The sequence below is a fragment of the Saccopteryx leptura genome, chromosome 3, assembly GCF_036850995.1.
Source record: "Saccopteryx leptura isolate mSacLep1 chromosome 3, mSacLep1_pri_phased_curated, whole genome shotgun sequence".
Lineage (NCBI taxonomy): Eukaryota > Metazoa > Chordata > Mammalia > Chiroptera > Emballonuridae > Saccopteryx > Saccopteryx leptura.
In genome coordinates, this window is record NC_089505.1 from 270198277 (window position 1) to 270222715 (window position 24439).

Consider the following 24439-nt stretch of genomic DNA (forward strand, 5'->3'; position numbering starts at 1 on the left):
TATTGGGCAAAAAACCCCATGTAACTAACAGAGGCTCTTGAAAGAATTCAGATTTTAAACCAACTAAGTATTTAAAGTTTTTTATTAATTTTACAGAAGGGAGAGTAGTATCAATTTGCAGTTCCACTCATCTATGCTATTGACTCTTATATGTGCCCTGACCAGGGATTGAACCTGCCACCTCGGTGCATTGGGACAATGCTAACCAACTGAGCTACCTGGCCAGGGTTTTAGTAAACTTTGAAATGCTTTAACTTAATCTAAAATTATAAGTGTTGGGGACAGAAAGAGACATTGCTAGGGGCAGAGAGCTCATGATGCCATGGGCCGTTGGTGGTTTGCTGAGTTGTGCACTTGCAACCTTTATGGTTTTGCAAACCAATGTCATCCTAATAAATTCAATAAGAAATTTAAGCCCTGGCCGGTTGGCTCAGCGGTAGAGCGTCGGCCTAGCGTGCGGAGGACCCGGGTTCGATTCCCGGCCAGGGCACACAGGAGAAGCGCCCATTTGCTTCTCCACCCCTCCGCCGCGCTTTCCTCTCTGTCTCTCTCTTCCCCTCCCGCAGCCAAGGCTCCACTGGAGCAAAGATGGCCCGGGCGCTGGGGATGGCTCTGTGGCCTCTGCCTCAGGCGCTAGAGTGGCTCTGGTCGCAACATGGCGACGCCCAGGATGGGCAGATTATCGCCCCCTGGTGGGCAGAGCGTAGCCCCTGGTGGGCGTGCCGGGTGGATCCCGGTCGGGCGCATGCGGGAGTCTGTCTGACTGTCTCTCCCTGTTTCCAGCTTCAGAAAAATGAAAAAAAAAAAAAAAAAAAAAAAAAAAAATTAAAAAAAAAAAAAGAAATTTAAAAAAAATTCAATTTTCTACGATAGTATATCCATGAGAAATTCACATTCAGCACTGATAATGCCATTACTCTAGTTTCCCAAATCTCTGTAATATGGTTGTATTATTCCATTATTCAAAAATAACAAGTGCTGTCAACCATGTCAGAAGCTTCAGTTTCGACTAAAAAGGGCTCTTGGAGTTGAGTATTAAGATATATATATATATATATTTTTTTTTTAAGGTTTTATTTATTCATTTTAGAGAAAGGGGGAGGGAGGGAAGAGCAGGAAACATCAACTCCCATATGTGCCTTGACTGGGCAAGCCCAGGATTTCGAACTGGCGACCTCAGCATTCCAGGTAGACGCTTTATCCACTGTGCCACCACAGGTCAGGCAAGATATATATTTTTTTAAACAGCCCTAGGAAAAAATTCACATACCACATAATTCACCTAAAGTAGTATATAATTCAATGCTTTTTAGTATATTAACAGGATTGTATATGTATTGCTACAATCTTGATAAACTTTGTCACTCCAAAAAAAGCCTCATACTCATTAGCAGTTATATTGATAGTTGTTAAGTATGCAAAAGTTGATTTTTTTAAAATTGCTTTTAGAGAGGAGAGAGAGAGAGAGAGAGAGGAGCAGGAAGCATCAACCCCCATATGTGCCCTAACCAGGCAGGCCCAGGGCTTTGAACTGGCAACCTCAGCGTTTCCAGGTCGACGCTTTATCCCCTGCGCCACCACAGGTTAGGCAAAAAGTTGATTCTTGTATATTATTTGCCGTATCAACTGTAAACTTACTTTTGCCCCATCCTGTATGGTTTATACCATTATTTATTTATTTATTTATTTGTATTTTTCTGAAGCCGGAAACTGGGAAAGTCAGACTCCCGCATGCGCCTGACTGGATCCACCCGGCACGCCCACCAGGGGGCGTCGCTCTGTAGCGACCAGAGCCACTCTAGCGCCTGGGGCAGAGGCCAAGGAGCCATCCCCAGCGCCCAGGCCATCTTTGCTCCAATGGAGCCTCAACTGCAGGAGGGGAAGAGAGAGACAGAGAGGAAGGAGAGGGGGAGGGGTGGAGAAGCAGATGGGCGCTTCTCCTGTGTGCCCTGGCCGGGAATCGAACCCAGGACTTCTGCACGCCAGGCCGATGCTCTACCACCGAGCCAACTGGCCAGGGCCTATACCATAATTATTTTATGTTGAAAACCTGGTACTTCTAACTTGACCCACCAAAGAATTCAGTTCACAACATTCTCTTATCAAGTCTGCCTCAAGGTATAATGTTTGCCCAAGAGCCAATTTGTCTAAAACAAAATCTTTAGATTCATTCTGAATAAAACTGATTTTTCTGCGTATAAGTTATATATTATAGACTATACATTTATATTTAATATCCATGAGAAGTACTCATGCTAAGTTCTAATTTGTAGTTAACATTCAGAGCATTTCTTAACCTATTATCATATGTGTATACTATGAAATTGGATTCAATATAATCAAAGTTAGGAAATTCTGTTTTAAAACATTTTATTTCATAGTTCATAAAAAAAGGTTTTTATGTACAAGACTCAAAAGTAAATAGGAAGGCAGCTTTTAGCCACAAATGGATGAGACAGTAGTCATTCAAACTACTGTGGAAGTATATTTAATGCACATTCTTCAATGTTATATATAAATAATTTTTAACTATGCAGTCCAAGTTCTGGAACTATCAGATTTTGGGATATCAGATTCACATATATTTGACACTTGTGGTCCAATTTTAAGATTGGTAGTCAATTTCAAGTTGCCTATATTTTGAGTATAGGTTTTATTTACTATTACAAATATTTTAACTAACAAAATAAGTCTTCAAAGGTTTCTCTGTCCCATGGTCATATTTTTGTGATCTGGGTCCATCGGCTAATTTCCCTTCTTCTATCCTCTGTAGATACTCTTCAGATTACAGCAGTTATCCACTGTGCATCTCACCCATCTCCTTTATCTGAAATAGAGGAAAACAGAGAAAAAAATTTTAAATAATTATCCAACCTTTTTTTCTTTCTGAAAACTTAAAAAAAGAAAAGGAAAGCAAGATGATTCTCTTCCATATTTATGAGACTGACTACACTGGCTGCATAATTCTAACTGCTGTTTAGAGAACTAAGATGGCCAGAGTGACAGCGGAAAGTGGCAGATAAGATAGATTTTTTTTTTTGTAAGCTAGATCTTTAAAAATGGGTAGGATTTTTATTAAACATATAGCATTTTTACATCTAGGAAAAACCAATTGATTTCCTATTATCAATCTTTTATTTTATGGGTGAGGAAACTGAAGTTCAGAATTAAGTGACTAATCCCAGATCGCACAATTAGTACTGGCAGAACTGAGACATGGTAACAACTACCACACTTGTCAAACATTTTGCTCTGTGGCAAGCATGGGACCAACACTTTATACAGATTACTTTGTTTAATCCTCACACCGGAGCTGTACAGTATCCTCATTTAACAAGTAAGTAAACATAGAGGCTTCAAGAAGTTAAATAACTCTTCCTGATAACAAGTGATCTATCCCAGGTCTACACTGTTTTGTTTTTTGTTGTGTTTATTGGGTTGTTTTTTTTTTTTTTTTTTTGTATTTTTCTGAAGTTGGAAACAGGGAGGCAGTCAAACAGACTCCCCCATGCGCCCAACCGGGATCCACCCGGCAAGCCCACCAGGGGATGATGCTCTGCCCACCTGGGGCGTCGCTCTGTTGCAACCAGGGCCATTCTAGCGCCTAGGCCAACTTTGCTCCAATGGTGCCTTGGCTGCAGGAGGGGAAGAGAGAGAGACAGAGAGGAAGGAGAAGGGGAGGGGTGGAGAAGCAGATGGGCGCTTCTCCTGAGTGCGCTGGCTGGGAATCAAACCCAGGATTCCTGCATGCCAGGCCAACACTCTACCACTGAGCCAACCAGCCAGAGCCTGTTTTGTTTTTTTAAAAAGTTTATTTCAAAGCTACAGAGGTAGAATAAATAAGCTAGTTGGGCTGTGTAGGCTCAGGAAACAATATACAGAGGCAGAAGAAGGGCTCTTGGAGGTTAGGAGAGAAAAAGGCAGAAGTAATGCACCGGAGGGGGACAGAGAGAAGGGAGTGCCTATATTGTTCTTAACCACAAGGCACACTGTCATTCTGACTTTCTGTTATGATTCAGTTTAGGGTAGTCCCCTAGATCTGTGGTCACCAAATCAGCTAAGCCAGACAACTGATTACTATATGGGGAAAAAAATGTTAGAACCTTCTAGTTCCATTAGACTTTTTTCAATATTCTTTTAAATTTGTGTTATTTGTTTAAAAAGCACATATACAATTACAAAAATACATATACAAAAATTGGTGGGTATACTGAAAATGTTATTGATGGGTTCAAGGACAAGTGTGTTCATATCTAATTCCAAGGGGCTGAAACATATTAACAGATTTCACATTTAGATTTCACACTACTGTTTGTGACAAGCTAGTATCCCAATGGATTTATTGTACTAGGACATAAATTCTTTTTTTTTTTTAATTTTTTTCTTTTTTTTTTTTGTATTTTTCTGAAGCTAGAAACGGGGAGAGACAGTCAGACAGACTCCCACATGCGCCCGACCGGGATCCACCCGGCATGCCCACCAGGGGCGACGCTATGCCCACCAGGGGGCGATGTTGTGCCCCTCCGGGGCGTCGCTCTGCTGTGACCAGAGCCACTCTAGCGCCTGGGGCAGAGGCCAAGGAGCCATCCCCAGCGCCCGGGCCATCTTTGCTCCAATGGAGCCTTGGCTGCGGGAGGGGAAGAGAGAGACAGAGAGGAAAAGGGGGGGGTGGGGAAGCAAATGGGCGCTTCTCCTATGTGCCCTGGCCGGGAATCGAACCCGGGTCCCCCGCACGCCAGGCCGACGCTCTACCGCTGAGCGAACCGGCCAGGGCCCATAAATTCATTTTTAACAATTATTATTTCACTTGGAGAGGAACAATAAATCTGGTGATTACTCATACTGAGTTTCTCTAATGTGAATCCACTAGAGGTCGCTTCTAAAAGACTTCATTAAATGTTAACACTTTGTAAAATAAAATTCATCGGTTGCCTAACACATTATTCTATGAGGGAGAATTCATTATAAGCTGGTTTACCAGGAAACTCGAGCAAGAAAATTTAGTTAAGGGAGCACTGGAAGACTGTCCCCTAAGACCCTATGGCCAATATTACAAAAGGACTCCAGTGTAATTGAGATCTGTCAGTGTCTAGGAAGACATAGCAACTGATGATTATGAGTAAAAGATTAAACAAGGGCTTTTTTATTACATAATTCATTTACCTCAGCCTTCGCATATTTTGCTGTTCTTTTCTTTCTGGAAATAACCTGAATGGAAGAAAAATGATTACTATTTTAGGACTGTTAGCCAAACAAAAAGTTAGTCTTAATCAGTGATTTTCAACTGGTGTGCTGTAAGAATTTTTAAAACACGCAATATTCAGTCAGGAGCACTGACCTCTGGGTCGGGAACCTTTTTGACTGAGAGAGCCATGAACGCCACATACTTTAAAATGTAATTCCATGAGAGCCATACAATGACCCGTGTATATTACACATTATCCAATAAAAATTTGTTGTCCCGAGGACAGCTGTGATTGGCTCCAGCTGCCCGCAATCATGAATATGAGCGGTAGGAAATGAATGGATTGTAATACATGAGAATGTTTTACATTTTTAACGTTATTGTTTTTTATTAAAGATTTGTCTGCGAGCCAGATGCAGCCATCAAAAGAGCCACATCTAGCTCGCAAGCCATAGGTTCCTGAACCGTCTTAGATCTTCAAAATAAAAAATGACAACAACACAATGTTTAGTGTTTGATTTTAAATGTTCTGCCTGACTTGTGGTGGTGCAGTGGATAAAGCATCAACCTGGAATGTTGAGGTTGCCAGTTCAAAACCCTGGGCTTGCCCTGTCAATGCACCTATGACAACCAATTAATGAACTAAAAGTTGATAACTTCTCGCTCTCACTCCTCTCTGTAAAATCAATAAATAAAATGTTCTGTAAGTGTAAAATACACAATAATTTCAAGTACTATGAGAGAATATATTTAAAATATTGAGTTGAACCTGGCCAGGTGGTGGCACAGTGGATAGAGCATCAGACTGAGATGTGGAGGACCCAGGTTTGAAACCCTGAGGTCACCGGCTTGAGCACAGGCTCATCTGGTTTGAGAAAAATTCACCAGCTTGAGCCCAAGGTCGCTGGCTCAAGCAAGGGGTCACTCGGTCTGCTGTAGCCCCCCGGTCAAGGTACATATGAGAAAGCAATCAATGAACAATTAAGGTGCCATGATGGATACTTCTCATCTCTCTCCCTTCCTGTCTGTTTGTTCCTATCTGTCCCTCTCTGTCACACAAAAAAGTAAAATATTGAGTTGAAATGAGAATGTATTAGACATATTGGGTTAAAAAATAACATTATTAAAATTATTTATTTTATGGATTAAAATTGACCTAATGATATATATATTTTAAATTTACTTATGAATTTGAGATGGGGGAAGAGAGAGAAATACCAATTTATTTTTCCACTTATTTTTGCATTAACTGGTTGATTCTTATATGTGGCCTGACCAGGAATCGAACCTGCAACCTTAGCATATCAGAACAACACTCTAACCAACAGAGCTATCTAGCTGGGCTCATGTGTTTATTTTTGCCATCTAGAATACCTCTTTTGTAAATTATCTATCCATACCTGTTGCCATTCTTTTTTTAGTTTCCTCATCAATTTGTAAAAACTACTTATACATTATTTATAATACCCATTTTTGTTTTACGTGTTTTCCCACAGCCTATTGTTGATATTTTCTTTGTACAGTATCTTTGCCATACAAAATGCTAATTTCTTTTTTGTGTATGTGTGACAGAGAGAGACAGATAGGGACAGATGGAGAGAGAGATGAGATGCATCAATTCTTCATTGCTGCTCCTTAGTTATTATTGCTCTCTCCTATGTGCCTTGACCAGGGGCTACAATAGAGCAAGTGACCCCTTACTCAAGCCAGCAACCACGGGGTCATGTCTATAATCCCACTCTCTAGCCAGGACCCCCGCACTCAAGCCAAATGAGATCATACTCAAGCCAGTGACCTCAAGGTTTCAAACCTGGGTCCTCTGCATCTCAGTCTGATGCTCTATCCACTGCACCACGGCCTGATCAGGCCAAAATGCTAATTTCAATGAAGTCAAATAGGTATTTTTTATTTCAGATTCCAGATTTCTTGCTTTGCTCGGTTTCAAGACCACAAGGTTATATAAACACTTTCTAAATTAACTTGATGTTTTATTTTTAAACATTTTCAATGATAATCCATTTGGAATTTGTGTATTTCAACAAGGGTGCACTGCCTGACTCCTTTCACTTGTGCTTTGCCATTCACAGTTGGACAACATGGTCTGCTCTGGTGGAATGAAATTGGAATTCAACATTAGTTTTCTTTCAGTTGGATAGCCAAGCATGATAATTCCACTGAATTGAAAATGTAAATTCTCACAGAACCCTCAAATCTACTTCTGAATTCTTTATGTTGGTAAGATTTCCTGATGCTGAAGCATCGTTACATTTCCAAAATAAACCTTGTTTGTTCACTCGATACAGTCTTCTTCTGAAGCATTGCTAAATTTAATTTGCTAATCTTTTTTTTCCCCCTTTTTTTGAGAGGCAAGGAGAGACAGAAACATCAAGCTGCTCCACCTCTGTGCTCCGGGACGACGCTCCAACCGAGCTATCCAGCCAGGGCTTAATTAATTTGCTAATCTTTTATGTAGAATTATTGTTTCGTATTTATCCCTTTTAACGTCTTCCAATGTTAACCTTAATTTGACTGGTTTAGGAGTTCAGGTATTTTGCACTAATCCTGGCAGGAGTGTTGAACTGAAAGACCTTTGCTGCTTGATGTCAATGTAACTCTGACCTGTGAGGTGCACACCTACAAGCTTTTCTCAGATTAGTATCCTTCCTTGCTTCACAAGGTGACTTTATAAAAGGGGACCAGAAATGCAAGAGTCATTCACTACAGATTTATAAAATGAGTTTTGTTTCATTTATATTATTTTGGAACATAGATGTAGCCTTTTGATATTGTCTTCTTTCCTTGAAAGAATATATCAAGATGAAACTTTACTTGTTCTATACTCACCAGAACAACAATTCCGGCAATAACTGCTATTGTCACAACCACAATGACAGCAATAATACCAGCTTTTAGACCCTGCATTGAAAATTCAGGTGGTTTCTCATCAACATAGTAAATAGCAGTTCGGCCAGGATCCAGATCCAGTAGTTCCCCATCTACTCTCAAGTCCATTTTCTTTCCAAGAAACAAGGATTCATCTTTAACCTATATTGAGAAGGAGGAAAACAATTTTAAATGTTTAAGAAAACCTGGCCACATGGTATTACATGCAATTATAAATCATAAGAACAGCTGCCAAGAATCTTTATGGCTTCAGTGACAACAATCTCATACATTGAACTGAAAAAAAACAAAACACTTTAATTATGAGAAATTTTCCTTCTCTTTTCTTTTTTTTCCCCCCCACTTTTCTGAAGCTGGAAACAGGGAGGCAGTCAGACAGACTCCTGCATGCGCCTGACCGGGATCCACTCGGCATGCCCACCAGGGGGCGATGCTCGGCCCCTCTGGGGCGTCGCTCTGTTGCATCCAGAGCCATTCTAGCGCCTGAGGCAGAGGCCACAGAGCCATCCTCAGCGCCCGGGCCATCTCTGCCCCAATGGAGCCTTGGCTATGGGAGAGGAAGAGAGAGACAGAGAGGAAAGAGAGGGGGAGGGGTGGAGAAGCAGATGGGCGCTTCTCCTGTGTGCCCTGACCAGGAATCAACCCTGGGACTCCTGGACGCCAGGCCGACACCGCTGAGCCAACCGGCCAGGGCGGTCCTTCTCTCTTTTCTTTTAGTGATTGCTTTTAGAGACAGAGAACGGCGGCGGGGGGGGGGGGTGTAGAGAGAGAGAGAGAAGCATTCATTTATTGTTCCACTTAGCTGTGCTTTTATTGGTTGCGTCCTGTATGTGCCCTGACCAGGGATCAAACCCACAACCGTGGCATTTTAGGACAATGCTCTAACTGACTGAGCTAACTGGCCAGGGAATTGTGGGAAAATTTCAAACATATACAAAAGTAGAAAGAATACTATAATGGCCTGACCAGGCAGTGGCACAGTGGATAGAGCATCGGCCTGGGTCGCTAAGAATCTAGGTTTGAGACTCTAAGGTCACTGGCTTGAGCACAGGCTCACCAGTTTGAGCGCAGGCTCACTAGTTTAAGCATGGCATCAAAGACATGACCGCAAGGTCACTAGCTTGAGCAAGGGGTCACTGGCTCAGCTGGAGCTCCTCACTCAAGGCACATATGAGAAAGCCATCAATGAACAACTAAAGTGTTGCAACTACAAGTTGATACTTCTCATCACTCTTTCTTCCTGTCTGTCCTTATTGCTTTCAAAAAAAAAAGAATACTATATGCAGTCCCATGTACCTATCACCAGATTCAACAATATAAACACATGGCCAATCCTACCCTCATTCTATTCTCTCCGTCCTTCCACCACCCAGCCTTCCCCAGGCCAGATGATTTTGAAGCAAATCCCAGACTTCATTAGAAAATAGCTTACTTAATATATTAAAGCTTAAGCAAACTATTTTATCACACCAGTTACACAGTATTTTTCATATAACTCTTATGAAAATAATAGGGAAGGGCTATATACACAAACTAAGTAACCACCAATGAGAAGGTAATAGATAAGAGTTATGTGGCCTGACCGTGCAGTGGCGCAGTAGATAGAGAGTCGAACTGGGATGTGGAAGACCCGGGTTCGAGATCCCAAGGTCGCCAGCTTGAGTGCGGGCTCATCTGGTTTGAGTAAAAGCTCACCAGCTTGAGCCCAAGGTCACTGGCTTGAGCAAGGGGTTACTCAGTCTGCTGAAGGCCTGCAGTCAAGGCACGTATGAGAAGGCAATCAATGAACAATTAAGGTGTTGCAATGCGCAACGAAAAACTAATGACTGATGTTTCTCATCTCTCCATTTCTGTCTGTCTGTCCCTTATCCCTCTCTCTGACTCTCTCTCTGTAAAAAAAAAAGAAAAAGAATTATGTGAAGATATTCTAGACAGAACAATTTGATTAAAAGGCAGTAAATATATAGCCTAGACTGTGGTGGTGCAGTGGATAGAGCATTGACCTGGAACTCTGAGGTCACCAGTTCGAAACCTTGGGCTTACTGGTCAAGACACATACAATAAGCAACCAATGAACAATTAGAGTCAAACAACTACTTCTCATCAGCACCCCCCTCTGTCAAACCAATAATAGTAAAAAAAAAATCTACAAACAAAAGGCATAAATATACAAACAAGGAAGGTGCATCAGAGTAACAGGAAAGACAACATTTTTTTTTTTTTGTATTTTTCTGAAGCTGGAAACGGGGAGGCAGTCAGACAGACTCCCGCATGCGCCTGACCGGGATCCACCCAGCACGCCCACCAAAGGGCAATTCTCTGCCCATCCAGGACGTCGCTCTGTCGTGACCAGAGCCACTCTAGCGCCTGGGGCAGAGGCCAAGGAGCCATCCCCAGTGCCCAGGCCATCTTTTGCTCCAATGGAGCCTCAGCTGCGGGAGGGGAAGAGAGAGACAGAGAGGAAGGAGAGGGGGAGGGGTGGAGAAGCAGATAGGCACTTCTCCTATGTGCCCTGGCCGGGAATCGAACCCGGGACTTCTGCACGCCAGGCCGACACTCTACCACTGAACAAACCGGCCAGGGCCAGGAAAGACAACATTAATTGCAGCATAAGAGCCACTTGGAGAACAGTTAAGAGATATGGTTGATCTGTATGTGGAGAACTAAATGATGAAAGATCTTGAATCCACTGAGGCATGACAAAAAATATTCATTTCTAAACACACAAATAAAACGAGAAAAATTATACTCACATCTTTTTCAAAGTAATATGCGACATCAGCTATGTCCACTTCATTCTGAGTTTTTTGAGAAGAATTCTGTACCAGATCAATAGTGATAACATCATTCTCATACTGGGGGCAAATTGAAAAAAACAAATTAATATAAATATTAGTATAACCAAAATCATGAAAATATCATTGTTCAATAATCAGAACATTCATTGCTTGATTTTCTATAAACTACATGTGTCAATGTTACTTTCCAGTAGTAGATACTTGAGTTTATCAATAATAATTTTAAAATCTTTGGGGGAAAAAATTTAATTTTAAAATCTTTGGGAGGTCTTTAAATCTATCCAGATAGCAATGCAAACAAAGATAATTACAACGCATGTTTTCTTTTCAAAAGAGAATTTTCTTCTTCTGACTAGATTTCTTCTGACTGTATTTGGTTAGAACTACTTTAAACTAGAATGCTAACGAGATGCAATTCAAAATGCAGTATGCATTTACCATGTTCTGCTTTTAGGAAGCAAAAGTATATTCTTTCCAAAAAGTCTTTTGTAAAATGATAACTGTTTTAATCTAGAGGAATTTAAGAGTAAATTCACATTGCTTTGAAAGAGTTCCATCACACTATTCAAGCATTTTTCAAGCAGAGTTGACAAAGTTAAGGAAGGGCTAATCAGTGGTCGGCAAACTTATTAGTCAACAAAGCCAAATATCAACAGTACTACGACTGAAATTTCTTCTGAGAGCCAAATTTTTTAAACTTAAACTATATAGGTAGGTACATTCCTTATTGAGGTAGCGCCCGTACATGGTATTTTGTGGAAGAGCCACACTCAAGGGGCCAAAGAGCCAACCAGGGGGCTAACTGGTTAAGGACCAGTTCTGAAACCAGAGGAGATGGGAGCGAGGTGCCCTAACGTAAATGTGTGCCAACAGCAGTAACAGAGAGATGTTTTCCAGGGCAAGAAGGCTGGCATGTGTTTGGGATGCTAAGAGATACATTTTTTTGAAGGGTAAACTGAGGTTTTCAAAGGCTATGGAAGAAAAACCAAATAGAATTTTCTTGATAAAGTGTCCAGGGCTGAAACTATTACTCAAATGCATTTTTATTTTATTTTATTTTCTCAAATGCATTTTTAAAAAAATGCTTCCATCAAAAAGCCATTTATTTAGAGATTGTTCAAAGCATTAATGATTTTCTTTTTTATTGAATTTATTGGGGTGACGTTGGTTAATAAAATGATATAGGTTTCAGGTGCACAATTCTACAATACATCATTTGTATGCTGCATTGTGTTCATCAAACCGAATCAACTCGACCTCCACTACCATCTCCCCTGCCCTCCACCCTCCTCCATCTCCCCCCATCCTCTTTCCTATCTGCAGTCCCCAAGCTGTTATCTGTGTCTCTAAGTATTTGTTCTTTTCTTAATCCCTTCACCTTTTTCACCCAGCCCCATAACCTCCATTCCCTCTGACAGATGTTAGTCTGTTTTTCTTATCTATGAATCTGTTTCTATTGTTTCTTAGTTATTTTGTTCATTAGATTCCACATGAGTGAAATCATGGTACTTGTCTTTCTCTTACAGGCTTATTTCACCGAGCACAATAATCTCCAGGTCCATCCATGCTATCACAAAAGGTAAGATTTCCTTCCTTTTACAGCTGAGTAGTATTCTGCTGAATAAATGTACCATTCATCTACTGATGGGCACTTGGGTTGCTTCCAAATCTTGTCTATTATAAATACTGCTGCAGTGAACATAGGGGTCCACATATTCTTTAGATTTAGTGTTTCGGATTTTTTGGGGTATATTCCAAGAAGTGGAATTGCTGGGTCAAAATGCAGTTCAAGCTTTAATTTTTTTGAGGTTAACTCCATACTGCTTTCCACAGTAGCTGTACCAATCTGCATTTCTCTCAAATGCAATTTTATCACCACCAAAAATCAGACCCAAACCATACTGCTTTACCAACTTGCTTCTAAAGCTCATTTACTAAAAAACTAAAATAAAATAATAATCTTACCAGAATATTTGCAATATATTTTGAATCCAGCTGATAACGAGTTGTGATTACCTCCTTGAGAGCACTGTGAATAATTAAAAATTGTGGGTTTTGTTTTAATGATGGTATGACACACCATTAAGAAGCACACTTTTGAACTAAGCAGATAGCTAAGGTCTGAAATTGTCATTAACCAAACTTGTTGAAAATTTTATGCCATTTTGCAATTATAATAATTGACTCAGGCTAGAATCATCCATTAATGCTAAACTGGTGAATTCCACTTTGATTAGAAACAGGGTATTAAGTATCTGTCCAATGATTATATTTATTAATCAAAAAGAAAATGTTACTCTACAGTGGAGAAACCTGGTGACATTACCTTAACCACAATTCACATCATCACTACAGGGACAAGATGATATTATCTCCTTCCTAATGTGAAATATTTTGGAATACATAATATCACTTAAGTGTTTTTTCTGTCATCAGACAAACGAAATTTGGGGGACATTCTGTAAAACAACTTGCTATACACTTCAAAAGTATCAAGTTCAAGGTCATAAAAATAAAGAAAGGCCAAAACAGTGTTGACAACTAAATGCAATGTATGATCTTAGATTTGGTCCTAAGAGAATAAAAAATTGTTACAAAGGACATTAGAAAAACTACCACAATATAGATAATGTTAAACTTTTGAATTTGGTAACTGTAAGTGGTTATGTAAGAGAATGCATTTTGTTTTTAAGAAAAAATATCCTCAAGTATTCAGGGGTCAAGGGACATCACATTGACAATTTGCTCTCACATGGTTCTGGAAAAAATATAGACGCTTAGATAAATAAATAAAGTACACATACTCATAAAGAAGAATGTGGCCCTGACTGGTTTGCTTAGCAGTAGAATGACGGCCTGCTGTGTGGAAGTCCCAGGTTCGATTCCACATCAGGGCACACAGAAGCTTCTCCACCCTTCCCCACTTCCCTCTCTCATTTCTCCTCATGCACCCATGGCTCCAATGGTTTGAGCAAGTTGGCCCCAGGCACTGAGGATGGCTTCATGGCCTCACCTCAGGAACTGAAATAGCTCAGTTGCCGAGCAACGAAGCAGCAGCCCTAGATGGGCAGAGCATGGCCCTGAATGGGGCTTGTCAGGTGGATCCTGGTTGGGGCACATGTAAGAGTTTGTCTCTGCCTCCCTGCCTCCCATCTCTCACTTAATTAAAAAAAAATGTGGCAAATGTTTACTGGTGAATATAAATAAAAGATACTACAAAAATCTGTACTCTTCTTACAACTCTTTCACAATAAGGTTAAAAATATAATGTACAGTATTTTACTTTTTAAGAAATATGGCCTGACCAGGTGGCATAGTGGATAGAGCATCAGACTGAGACGTAGAGGACCCAGGTTTGAAACCCCAAGGTTGCCAGCTTGAGCGCAGGCTCATCCAGCTTGAGCGCAGGTTCACAGACATGACCCCATGGTTGCTGGCTTGAGCAAGGGGTACTCGCTCTGCTATAGCCCCCTGGTCAAGGCACATATGAGAAAGCAATCATTAAACAACTATGGTGCCGCAATGAAGAATTGATGCTTCTCATCTCTCTTCCTTCCTGTCTTTCCTATCTGTCCCTCTCTCTGTCTCTGTCAAAAAAAAAAGAAATATGAAAAAGTATTGACTTGTTTTAATTTTTCTAATGTAGGATGGAAGATTTAAATACCATTGATGCAAATACAGTGCATTTAATAGCACTTACGTCTGCAAACTTTGAACATCATAAGGTTTTTCTCTCATTTTGTGTTTTAGTTCAATGATGATCCAGCTGTAAAGTAGAAAGATAGCATTAACTATAACAACTCAGACTTCTATATTATTTTCTTAATAAGCTAGAAGTAACAGAAAAAGGATCTATGCCAGCAGTTCTCAACCTGTGGGTCGCGACCCCAGCAGGGTCGCCTAAAGCCATTGGAAAATACATAATACATATCAGGTATTTACATTCCGAATCATAACTGTAGCAAAATTACAGTTATGAAGTAGCCAACAAAATTATTTTTTGGATTGGGGTCACCACAACATGAGGAACTGTATTGCGGGGTCACAGCATTAGAAAGGTTGAGAACCACTGATCTATGCAATAGATGTGCCTTTAATTTCTTCCTTGGCCCCCACATATCTTTTATAAAGAACTTATCCAGGAGGGAACACTCTTTCTAACATTGACCCTCTGACCTCTGGCCACAACACACAAGGTCACGTGAAGTCAAGGCTTACAGTATAAATGAGCAAATGTATAAATAGCTTAAATAATTCATACACATTTAATGCTAATCCAACTTTAAAATACTAAACAGTGTTAAGTAAAAATATAAAAGGAAATTGTTTATTATGCTACCATAAGAACAAAAACTAAAAAGTAAAACTATATTGCTAGTATATTAAAAAAATATCTCTGGAAGGTTACAGAATAAACTGGTGACTTCAGTTCTATGGGGGTAAACTGGGTAACTGAGGGACTGGGATAGGATGGAGACTTTTCGCTCTAAACCCTTTTCTATTTTTTCAATTCTTAATCATCAAATCGTATTACATATTCAAAAATAAGTTTAATTAAACAAATCTGAAAATCATGGAAATAAGTAACATAGGCAGCCCAACTCACTAGGTCCTCACTCGTTCAGAGCAGGTTTTTTCAGTGTCCTTATCTGTTCTTCTGACCCCAGCAGTGTTCACACACCAGCACACGGTGGTGCCATTGCACTGTTTAGCTTTAAAGTGTCCATTCTCATCACAGTCAGGATCATAGAGCCCATCATTATTCTGAATAGCATCTTCAGGTTTCGATCTTCTCCCAGTCTTTGAGTGAGTCATTTCTGCCTTCATCACCAAACATTTGGCAGCCACTACAAAAAATGCTTAATGTCACACTGAAAAATAACTGCAGTTTTATGCTTAAGGAAAAGAAATTTTAATTTAACTTCAAATTACCAGGACCAAAGATTACTGTAGACTTACATGATGTTCCACACTCTTTCTAAAAAATAAGCTTTCAAGTATGAGATATTGATAAAATAACATGATTTAGATTTCTGCCAATAAAGGGTTTCCCAACTCAAAACACACCTATTAAAGAAATACAAGACAAAATAAAGTGTAAAGGTAATGCAGATAGTCTACTCACGTTTTGAGCAAATGACAGTATTTTGTGTACCAACTGAAGTACACTGGCATTGACCATTCGAGTTCAATGAGCAGTTTGTGGTCAGTTTGTAATTTTCACAATTACATTCTAGAAAATAAATAAATAAATCTATTTTAAAATGTGAATTCAACCATCAATTCTGGTGGCCCAACTAAATTATGTTCTGACGATAGTGCCCAAATTACAGGGACAAAGCCTTAAAAAGTGGTCCTGCATGTTCTATTTTTCAGCTATAATCAAAGTGGCTAACATAATTTGTATGTTATATAGACAGTCTAATTTGCATGCATTCCAGTTTTGACTTTTTAAAATTGAGAACACAGTACTCCAAACATATCTACCGTAGCCTTTTTGATACTCCCAGTGTTAGCTCCTTCCCTCCTTCCTGTCCTGCTAAGATAAACCCTTGCCTGTCAAGTTACTGACTCTTCTTCCAAAAATCAAAAATCAACAATTCCAATCATAGGATTTGTAAATAAATCACATTCCCTTCTTCCCACCCCTATGATTTTCTTATTAAGAGATGCTTGCTTTAGGGCTTAATGGGAACATACTCAGCTCTTGGACTCCATTATATCTTAGAAAAATTGTCCTTCCTTCTTTTTTTTTTTTTTAAGAACGGGCATTTTACTTGTATGTCAACGGATGAAAAGGAAGAGGGCCTAAGGTTAGAGCAACAGGAAAAGACACGATTCTGATTAAGATGCCACAGAACACTCTGTTCTGCTTCCTGTTGGGGGGCCTCTTCAGAAGAGGGTCACCACACTCATGGCAAGGATTTGGCGCTCAATAGTTCAGAGGCCCCCAGGCAGACAGAAATACATTCTGTGACAAAAAATGGAGTCCCTCATTTGTACAGATTGGATTCATGATAAATTTACCAAGACAAGAATTCCACACAAAGGGTTTCAGCCTTCACCTGAAGATCATGGAAAATACGGTGGGATCCACAGCCTCCTGATAAACCACATACTGATACCAGAATAAAAAGTCCAAAAAGGCATCCATATTGGGGAAAAGATGTAATAAAAATGCTTAGATTAGAAAAAGCATGCCCTGGCAGTTGGCTCAGTGGTAGAGCATCGGCCTGGCCTATGTATGTCCTGGGTTCAATTCCCAGTCAGGGCACACAAGAGAAACGACCACCTGCTACTCCAACACCCCTCCCTTCTCCAGCAGCCATGGAGCCGTGCTTCAAGCACATACGCCCTGGGCACTTAGGATGGCTCTGTGAAGCCTCCTCCTCAGGTACTAAAAAATACTGCTCACAAAAATTAGGGGATATTTCAAAATGAACATGAAGTGATTTAAAAAAAAAAGCACTTGATTTTATTTTATTAAATGAGAACATCAGAAAAGCAGACAAGCCTGACCTGTGGTGGCGCAGTGGATAAAGCGCGTTGACCTGGAACACTGAGGTCACCGGTTCAAAACCCTGGGCTTGCCTGGTCAAGGCATATATGGGAGTTGATGCTTCCTGCTCCTCCCCCCTTTCTCTCTCTCTCTCTCATTCTAACTCTCCTCTCTAAAATGAATAAATAAAAATTAAAAAAAAAAAGCAGACAAGTCAAAAAAAGTTGTTCAATTATGCAAATGAGATGCAAAACCAACTTTTACTTCATTGGTAAAAATGCATTATATTTATACAAAAGACTGAAAGTACTGGAGTATCTGCACGTTCCTTCCCTGATCCCCTAATTTTTTGTGAGCAGGTAGCTCAGTTGCAAGTATGGCCTAGAAGGGCAGAGCATGGGCCTCAGACAGGGACTGATGGGTTGATCCTGGTTGGGGCACATGCGGGAGTTGAGTCTATCTCCCCTCCTCTCACTAGGAAAAGAAAAAAAGAAAAAAAAAGAAGTGCACACTCTGCAAGTTCACAAGGACAACCTTTCAGTGAATATAAAACTGAAAGTGGTTCAAAATTTGATAAGAATCAAGCCCCTGAGGTTATGAGGACTTCCAACAGGACAGGGCTCACACCTGCCTCAAGAGCATGGGGTAGTTGGTAGTGAGGTGGTATCTGAGCCCCACGGAACAGAAAGCAATTAAGTCTTAATTACCAGAGCTGTTTCAGATTAAAAAGTGCAAATCAAAAAAAAAAAGTGCAAATCATTTTTATTTAAAGATGGTGAGAAAGTGTTCTCATTAAAATGTATTTTATCTTTTTGGGGGTTTTTTTCCTTTTTTTTTTTTTTTTTTTTTTTTAATAAATGACCTATCGTTTTAATTATTTTTATTTATTCATTTTAAAGAAGAGAGAAAGGAGGAAGGAGCAGGAAGCATCAACTCCTATCTGTGCCTTAACTGGGCAAGCCCAGGGTTTTGAACCGGCAAACTCAGCATTCCAGGTCGACGCTTGATCCACTGCGCCACCACAGGCCAGGCCTTTAAAATGTATTTTAAATGCTAGTCATTTTTTAAAATAAAATAAGTAAAAAGATGCCACAGAACAGTCTGTTGAGGGACAGCTGCCACTGGCACAGTCTCAGTGCAAGGATGTAATCAAGGATTTTCTTTGGCCCTAGTCAGTTGGCTCAGCAGTAGAGTGTCAGCCAGCATGTGGAAGTCCTAGGTTCGATTCCTGGTCAGAGCACACAGGAGAAGCGACCATCTGCTTCTCCACCCCTCCCCCTTCTATTACTCTCTCTCCTCCTCCTGCCATGGCTAGGGTGGTTGGAGCAAGATGGCCCTGGGCACTGAGGATGGCTCCATGGCCTAGCCTCAGACACTAAAATAGCTGTTGCTGAGCAATGGCCCCAGAGTATGGCAGTATAGGGGTTCTTGCTGGGTGGATCCGGGTCGGGGCACATGCGAGAGTCTGTCTGTCTGCTTCCCTGCCTCTGACTTAATAAAAAAAGATTTTTCTTTTAGCACCAGCTACCAAATCCTGGCCCCACTGGCTGGGGGAGGACCTGTGCAAGTGTAAGGGAAAATTATATTTTCAACTGAATTTGGGAGCATCTCAGTATGCAGGTTTCCTAACTAAATTACACCCTGGTAACCATCCCGAGTATTGGTATCAGTTTAGTAGCTATAGTCCTGATTATCACAAGTCAAGTTACAAAATTTTAACTTCAAATTGGTAAACCCACCTAATTTGTCTAGCTAAGAGAGTGAAATAATTAAAAACAATAAAATAACATGACAAACCAAAGACTTTTAATATCGACTCTTCATGTACCAAGTTGTCTTTAATTAAGATGTATTGATTTTCGGGCGGGGGGGGGGGGGGCAATGAGAAGGAAGTATCAACTTATAGCTGCTTCTCTTTAGTTGTCCACGGATTGCTTGTTTTCATGTGCCTCGACCTGGCAAGCCCCAGGTTTTGAAACAATGACCTCAGCATTCATTCCAGGTGGAAGCTCTATCCACTGCGCAACCATAGGCCAGGCAATTTTTTCGCTGTTTAAATTATAATCAATACTAGCCACCTATATAATCTGACCAGCACTAAACACTAATCTTAATATTAGGATCACAAATGGAGAAAGTATAGTGGCTATCCTCAAGGAGTTAAAATCTTATACAGCCTTATACCTGCTTAAAGCACATTTTTTATGTCCAAGTAATGTCAAATTTAAGACACAGGCTTTCTGAACATATACCAATAGCAGCTATCAGCACTTTAAAGTGATTTAAGATTTAAGTATTTAACCCCGGAAAGAATCTAGAATATGAGTTGATTAAACTGCATTATTTTGAAAGTGTAATCAATTAGGCTATGTCCTGATGGTGACGGTATAAAAAACTTCCCAGAAAATTATGGCCAATTGCCATGTCAATTCTGTCCACCATCTTACAAATGATAGCAGCCAAAATGTTTTTAACCCAGAGTAAGAAAAACTAAAATCAATCTACAAGTCTGACATTTAGATAATGGTGTGACCTTCCACAATACAGAGTGATCTGTCACCATTTTAATCGTGTTTTCAAGACTAAAGAAAATGAAAAACTCTGGATGTGATGTGGAGCACGGGAAATCAAGATATAAAACTATCTATTTAGATTTAGGGCAAAGTTTAGAGCAAAGAAAAATACACCCAATTATTAATTATGGGATTCTCTTGAGGTGGCGGGATTACGAGTTTTTTACCATTTAGATAGAGTTATCGATATTTCCGGATTCCCTACAATAAACTTGGCATTACTCACATGACCCTTAGAAAAAGGAAAACATCTACACACACATCTCATAGTCAAGATCCAGGCGGACTTTCTCCCGCGCGCAGGCTGGGAGCGGCCCCACCAGCCTCCCCGCAGCCACCTGTGTCCTCCCAAGACCGACAGCCGGGACCTGCCACAGGTGGTCCGGGAGGGGTGGACCCGTAGGTCTCCGTCGCAGACTCCCCTCCCGGCCCGAGCTGGTTTCGGCCACTGCATAACCCCAAGTGCGCCCCAGTCCTAGTCGCTCACACAGTCTGAAGAATCCCCGGACGTGGCCACTCCGTTCCCTGCCAGGGGCCACTTCCCTAGAGAGGACTGCAAAGCCGGCAAGCGAGGATGCTCCCTCCGGCCCGCGCGAGTGGGCGCCTTCCCGCCGCTTCCGCCCCGCCGTCCGGTCTCCGGACAGGAACGCGAGGCAGCGCCCCCCTTCCCCACAGTCTCCGTCTCAGGTGCCGGAGCCAATGCTCCCCCACCCCGAGCCCAGTAATGCCGGTCCCTACCTCCCTGAGCCGCGGCCACCGCCGCCGTCGCCACCGCGAGCAGTAGCCCGAACGAGAGGACCTGGGGGAGCGCCATGCTGCGCGCGCGGCGAGGCGGCCGGGGCTCCCCGGTGGACGAGCTTAAGGAGTGGGCGAGAGGAGCTTGCCGGCTGGCCGGGAGGCGCGAGGTGTGGGGCGCGCGAGCGTGGAAAAGATCGCAGCAAGATGCTCCGGGTGGAGTAGACGACGCGCGCTCACTGAGGGACTGCGCAATCTGGGCGCGGGGCGGGGCGCAACGGACCTGCAGGACCTGGCGGCCCCGCCTCCCGGCGCCAGTCCGGGCTGTTCACCTCAGCCCGCGGGTTCTCCGCCATGAGTCACCCGAGGGCGGGGGCGGGGCGGGGGCGCGGAAGGGGGCAGGCTCCCCTCCCCCACCCTCTGCGCAGTAGCGGGGGCGCCACTCCTCTCCAGGTGTGCATCCTGCCCGGCAGGGCCGCCAGGTGCTTTCTCCCTCGGTGGCCCGTGGGAACAGGGAAGGTGATGGGCTGTGGCTAGGGACATTAGTGGCCACAGAGAAGGTTTGAAAAATACTGCGGCTTGCTTTTATCAGAGAGAGCACTGCTTTGAAACGTTGAAGAAATGGGGCATGGAGGAGAGAGCAAAGCAGCTAGGAAGAGGAACCTGGAAGCTAAAGTGGAATACAAAGAGAAGCGGAGAATCATGGGACCACAATAAAAAAAGTTAAAAAAAAAAAAGCCTTTGAGCTTTACCTAGCAGTTTACTTGTAGTCCTTTAAAACTAGAAAAAAAAATCTTCCTGGCTTGTGGGGGGGATGACAAATTCGTGCTTTATAATTATTCTAAATAATTCTTTTTCCCTTTTTAGCCCTTGGAGATATAAGGAAATTTGTTTCCATTGAACCAAATGCTGGAAACTAAGATCAATCAGGTTTTAATAAATATTAGAGAACAATATTGATAAATCCTTTGAAAATATAGGGGAAAATAACCTGGAGATGTTTTCTCTGAACATGTGTACCCTGATTAATCAATATCACCCCATTAAAATTAATAAAAAAGAAAATATATGGGAGTAGAAACGAGGGACAATGATTTATTTCAGAGCAAATGAATTAAATTACTACCTGCTGTTATTGCTGTCTTAAATAATTATAGTAACTCCAAGCATTCAGTAACTTAAAAGTGTCTTTAATGTTATTAGCTGTAATATCATTATAACCTGTTTTTATTTAATTTGAATCTTTATTTTTTCAAAAATGTTTGAATCTTTTTATTTTTATTGATTTCAGTAAGAGAAGAAGAGAGAGAGAGAGACAGAGAGACAGGAACATCCAGTCAGTCCTGTATGTGCCTAGATTGGAAATAGAACCAGCAACATCTGCTCCTGGGGACAAGCTCCAAACCAACCAAGCTATCCGGCCAGGGCTGTTTTCAATCTTTCTGAGTTCATTTGAGCCAAAACTGACAAGTTATCGGGAAGCAAGATCTCAAATACTCCAAATGCTCCCTAATCTATTATTGTTATTATTTATTATTATTGACTTGAGACAGAGAAATATTAATTTGTTGTTCCATTTATTTATGTATTCATTGATTCTTATACAGTATATGTGCCCTGTCCCAAGATCAAACCCACAACCTTGGTGTATACAGAGGATGCTTTAACTAACTGAGCTATCTGGCCAGGGCTTCCCTATTCTTTTTAAACATTTTTATTGGTTGATTTGAGGGGGGAGGAGAAGCATTCATTTGTTGTTCCACTTAGTTGTGCATTCATTGGTTGCTTCCTGTATGTGCCCTGACCAGGGATCAAACCCTCAGCCTTGGTGTTTCTGGACTACACTCTAACCGACAGAGCTAACTGGCTAGGACTTATAATCTGTTTCTTTTTTCCTGCTTAAAAATCATCAGAGTAAGAGTGCAAAAAAGGAAAGGTGAAAAAGCAATTTTACAATTCAACTAAATTTTTATAAGTATACAATCAAAACATGCTTTTATTGAGCAATAATTTAAGTGTGTTGTACTCTCCTATTGCAAGTTGATTAATGTAAATAGTTGCATTGTTATAGTAAATAGATGTATAATTTGAATTTTACTTGGACATTAAATAAGCTACCTTCTTGGTTATTGAAGTTTTATGGAAATCCTAGCGCTGTTTTATTGATTGATTGATTTTTCATTCATTGATTTTAGCGAGAGAGGAGGGAGGGAGAGAGAGAGACAGATACATGGATCTGTTCCGGTATGTGCCCTGACAAGGGATCAAACTAGCAACCTCTCTGCTTCAGGACTGTGCTCGAACCTACTGACCCATCCAGCCAGGGCTCCTATCGTTATTTTAAATCTATAAATCTCAGTTGTTAGATCTAGTTTTGGAACTTTGTAATCTATTCAACAACTTAAAGTGAAAAGAATAGTACTATCAAGTCAGGAACAAGTTAACCAGACTTTTGCTGTCTTCTGCATTTTGGATTCTTTCAGGCTGTTACACACAGCCAGACTACAAACTACATGTACTTTTAACAAGAATAATCTAACTGGTTATTGTGGCTTTACTTGTAAAATGTTCCATTGCCAGGTCTTGATCTGTTACCTAATCTAGAAGCACCTCATCTTCTTATAAACTTGATAGCTGTTTATTAAATTGTTCATTGCAATAAAGTGAATTGAGTAAACATGGTTATTAAATGACAAAATACCACACTAACTTCTGACTCATAATATCTGAGTATACATCTAAAATATGTATTTTTGTAGCTCTTTAATACCTCAATTTGTCACTCACTGCTCAAAATTACTCTCATTTTATGCTGTGATTGTGAGTCTTCTGTAGTTTCAGTGCTATATTTAAGAATATTTTGTAATACTTTGTAAGAATTTTACCCAAGTATATTCCCAAAATTATTCAATTTTACAAATATTGCTTTTTTTTTTTTTTTTTCCTGAAGCTGGAAATGGGGAGAGACAGTCAGACAGACTCCCGCATGCGCCCGACCGGGATCCACCCAGCACGCCCACCAAAGGCGATGCTCTGCCCACCAGGGGGTGATGATCTGCCTGGGGCAGAGGCCAAGGAGCCATCCCCAGCGCCCGGGCCATCTTTGCTCCAATGGAGCCTTGGCTGCGAGAGGGGAAGAGAGAGACAGAGAGGAAGGAGGGGGAGGGGGTGGAGAAGCAAATGGGCGCTTCTCCTATGTGCCCTGGCCGGGAATCGAACCCAGGTCCCCCGCACGCCAGGCCGACGCTCTACCGCTGAGCCAACCAGCCAAGGCCCAAATATTGCTTTTTTAAAAAAATATTTATCTATTGATTTTTAGAGAGAGGGGGGTGAGAGAGAGAGAGAGAGAGAGAGAGAGAGAGAGAGATTGACAGGGCATGGGAAGGAGCAGGAAGCATCAATTTATAGTTATTTCTCATAAGAGCCTTGACCGGGAAGCCCGGGGTTTTGAATCCACAACCTCAGCATTCCAGGTCAGTGGTTACCACAGGTTAGGGTGCTTTTTAATTTTAAAAATAGTCAGCTTGAGCCTGACCTGTGGTGGCTCAGTGGATAAAGCATCGACCTGGAAATGCTGAGGTCGCCGGTTCAAAACCCTGGGCTTCCCTGGTCAAGGTACATATGGGAGTTGATGCTTCCTGCTCCTTCCCCTGTCTCTCTCTCTCTCCTCTCTAAAAAATGAATAAATAAAATTTAAAAAAAATTAAAAAAAATAGCTTGATAGATAATATTTGACTAAGAAAGA

General features: G+C 41.2%; 1 protein-coding gene and 1 pseudogene across 1 annotated transcript; one reads left to right on the forward strand and one right to left on the reverse strand.

The window, feature by feature from the left end:
- Positions 1-2353: 2353 nt before the first annotated feature.
- Positions 2354-20964, reverse strand: EPCAM (epithelial cell adhesion molecule). The gene is made up of 9 exons (XM_066378323.1): positions 20698-20964; positions 16013-16120; positions 15494-15734; positions 14588-14653; positions 12853-12916; positions 10843-10944; positions 8030-8230; positions 5164-5208; positions 2354-2827 (listed from the first exon to the last, which is right to left on the reverse strand). The coding sequence occupies exons 1-9, from the start codon at positions 20771-20773 to the stop codon at positions 2795-2797; spliced, it is 936 nt and encodes a 311-aa protein (XP_066234420.1). The 5' UTR covers positions 20774-20964; the 3' UTR covers positions 2354-2794.
- On the forward strand, positions 16802-18089 carry LOC136397921 (large ribosomal subunit protein uL30m-like; annotated as a pseudogene).
- Positions 20965-24439: the final 3475 nt, after the last annotated feature.

Excerpts from the sequence above, each read along its gene's own strand:
- EPCAM (XM_066378323.1), bottom strand. The coding sequence starts at position 20,773 with ATGGCGCTCCCCCAGGTCCTCTCGTTCGGGCTACTGCTCGCGGTGGCG. Across the intron at positions 12,917-14,587 it reads GATGTTCAAAGTTTGCAGAC|TGCTCTCAAGGAGGTAATCA; the intron begins GTAAGTGCTATT and ends AATTATTCACAG. Across the intron at positions 5,209-8,029 it reads TTGCCGGAATTGTTGTTCTG|GTTATTTCCAGAAAGAAAAG; the intron begins GTGAGTATAGAA and ends TCTTCCATTCAG.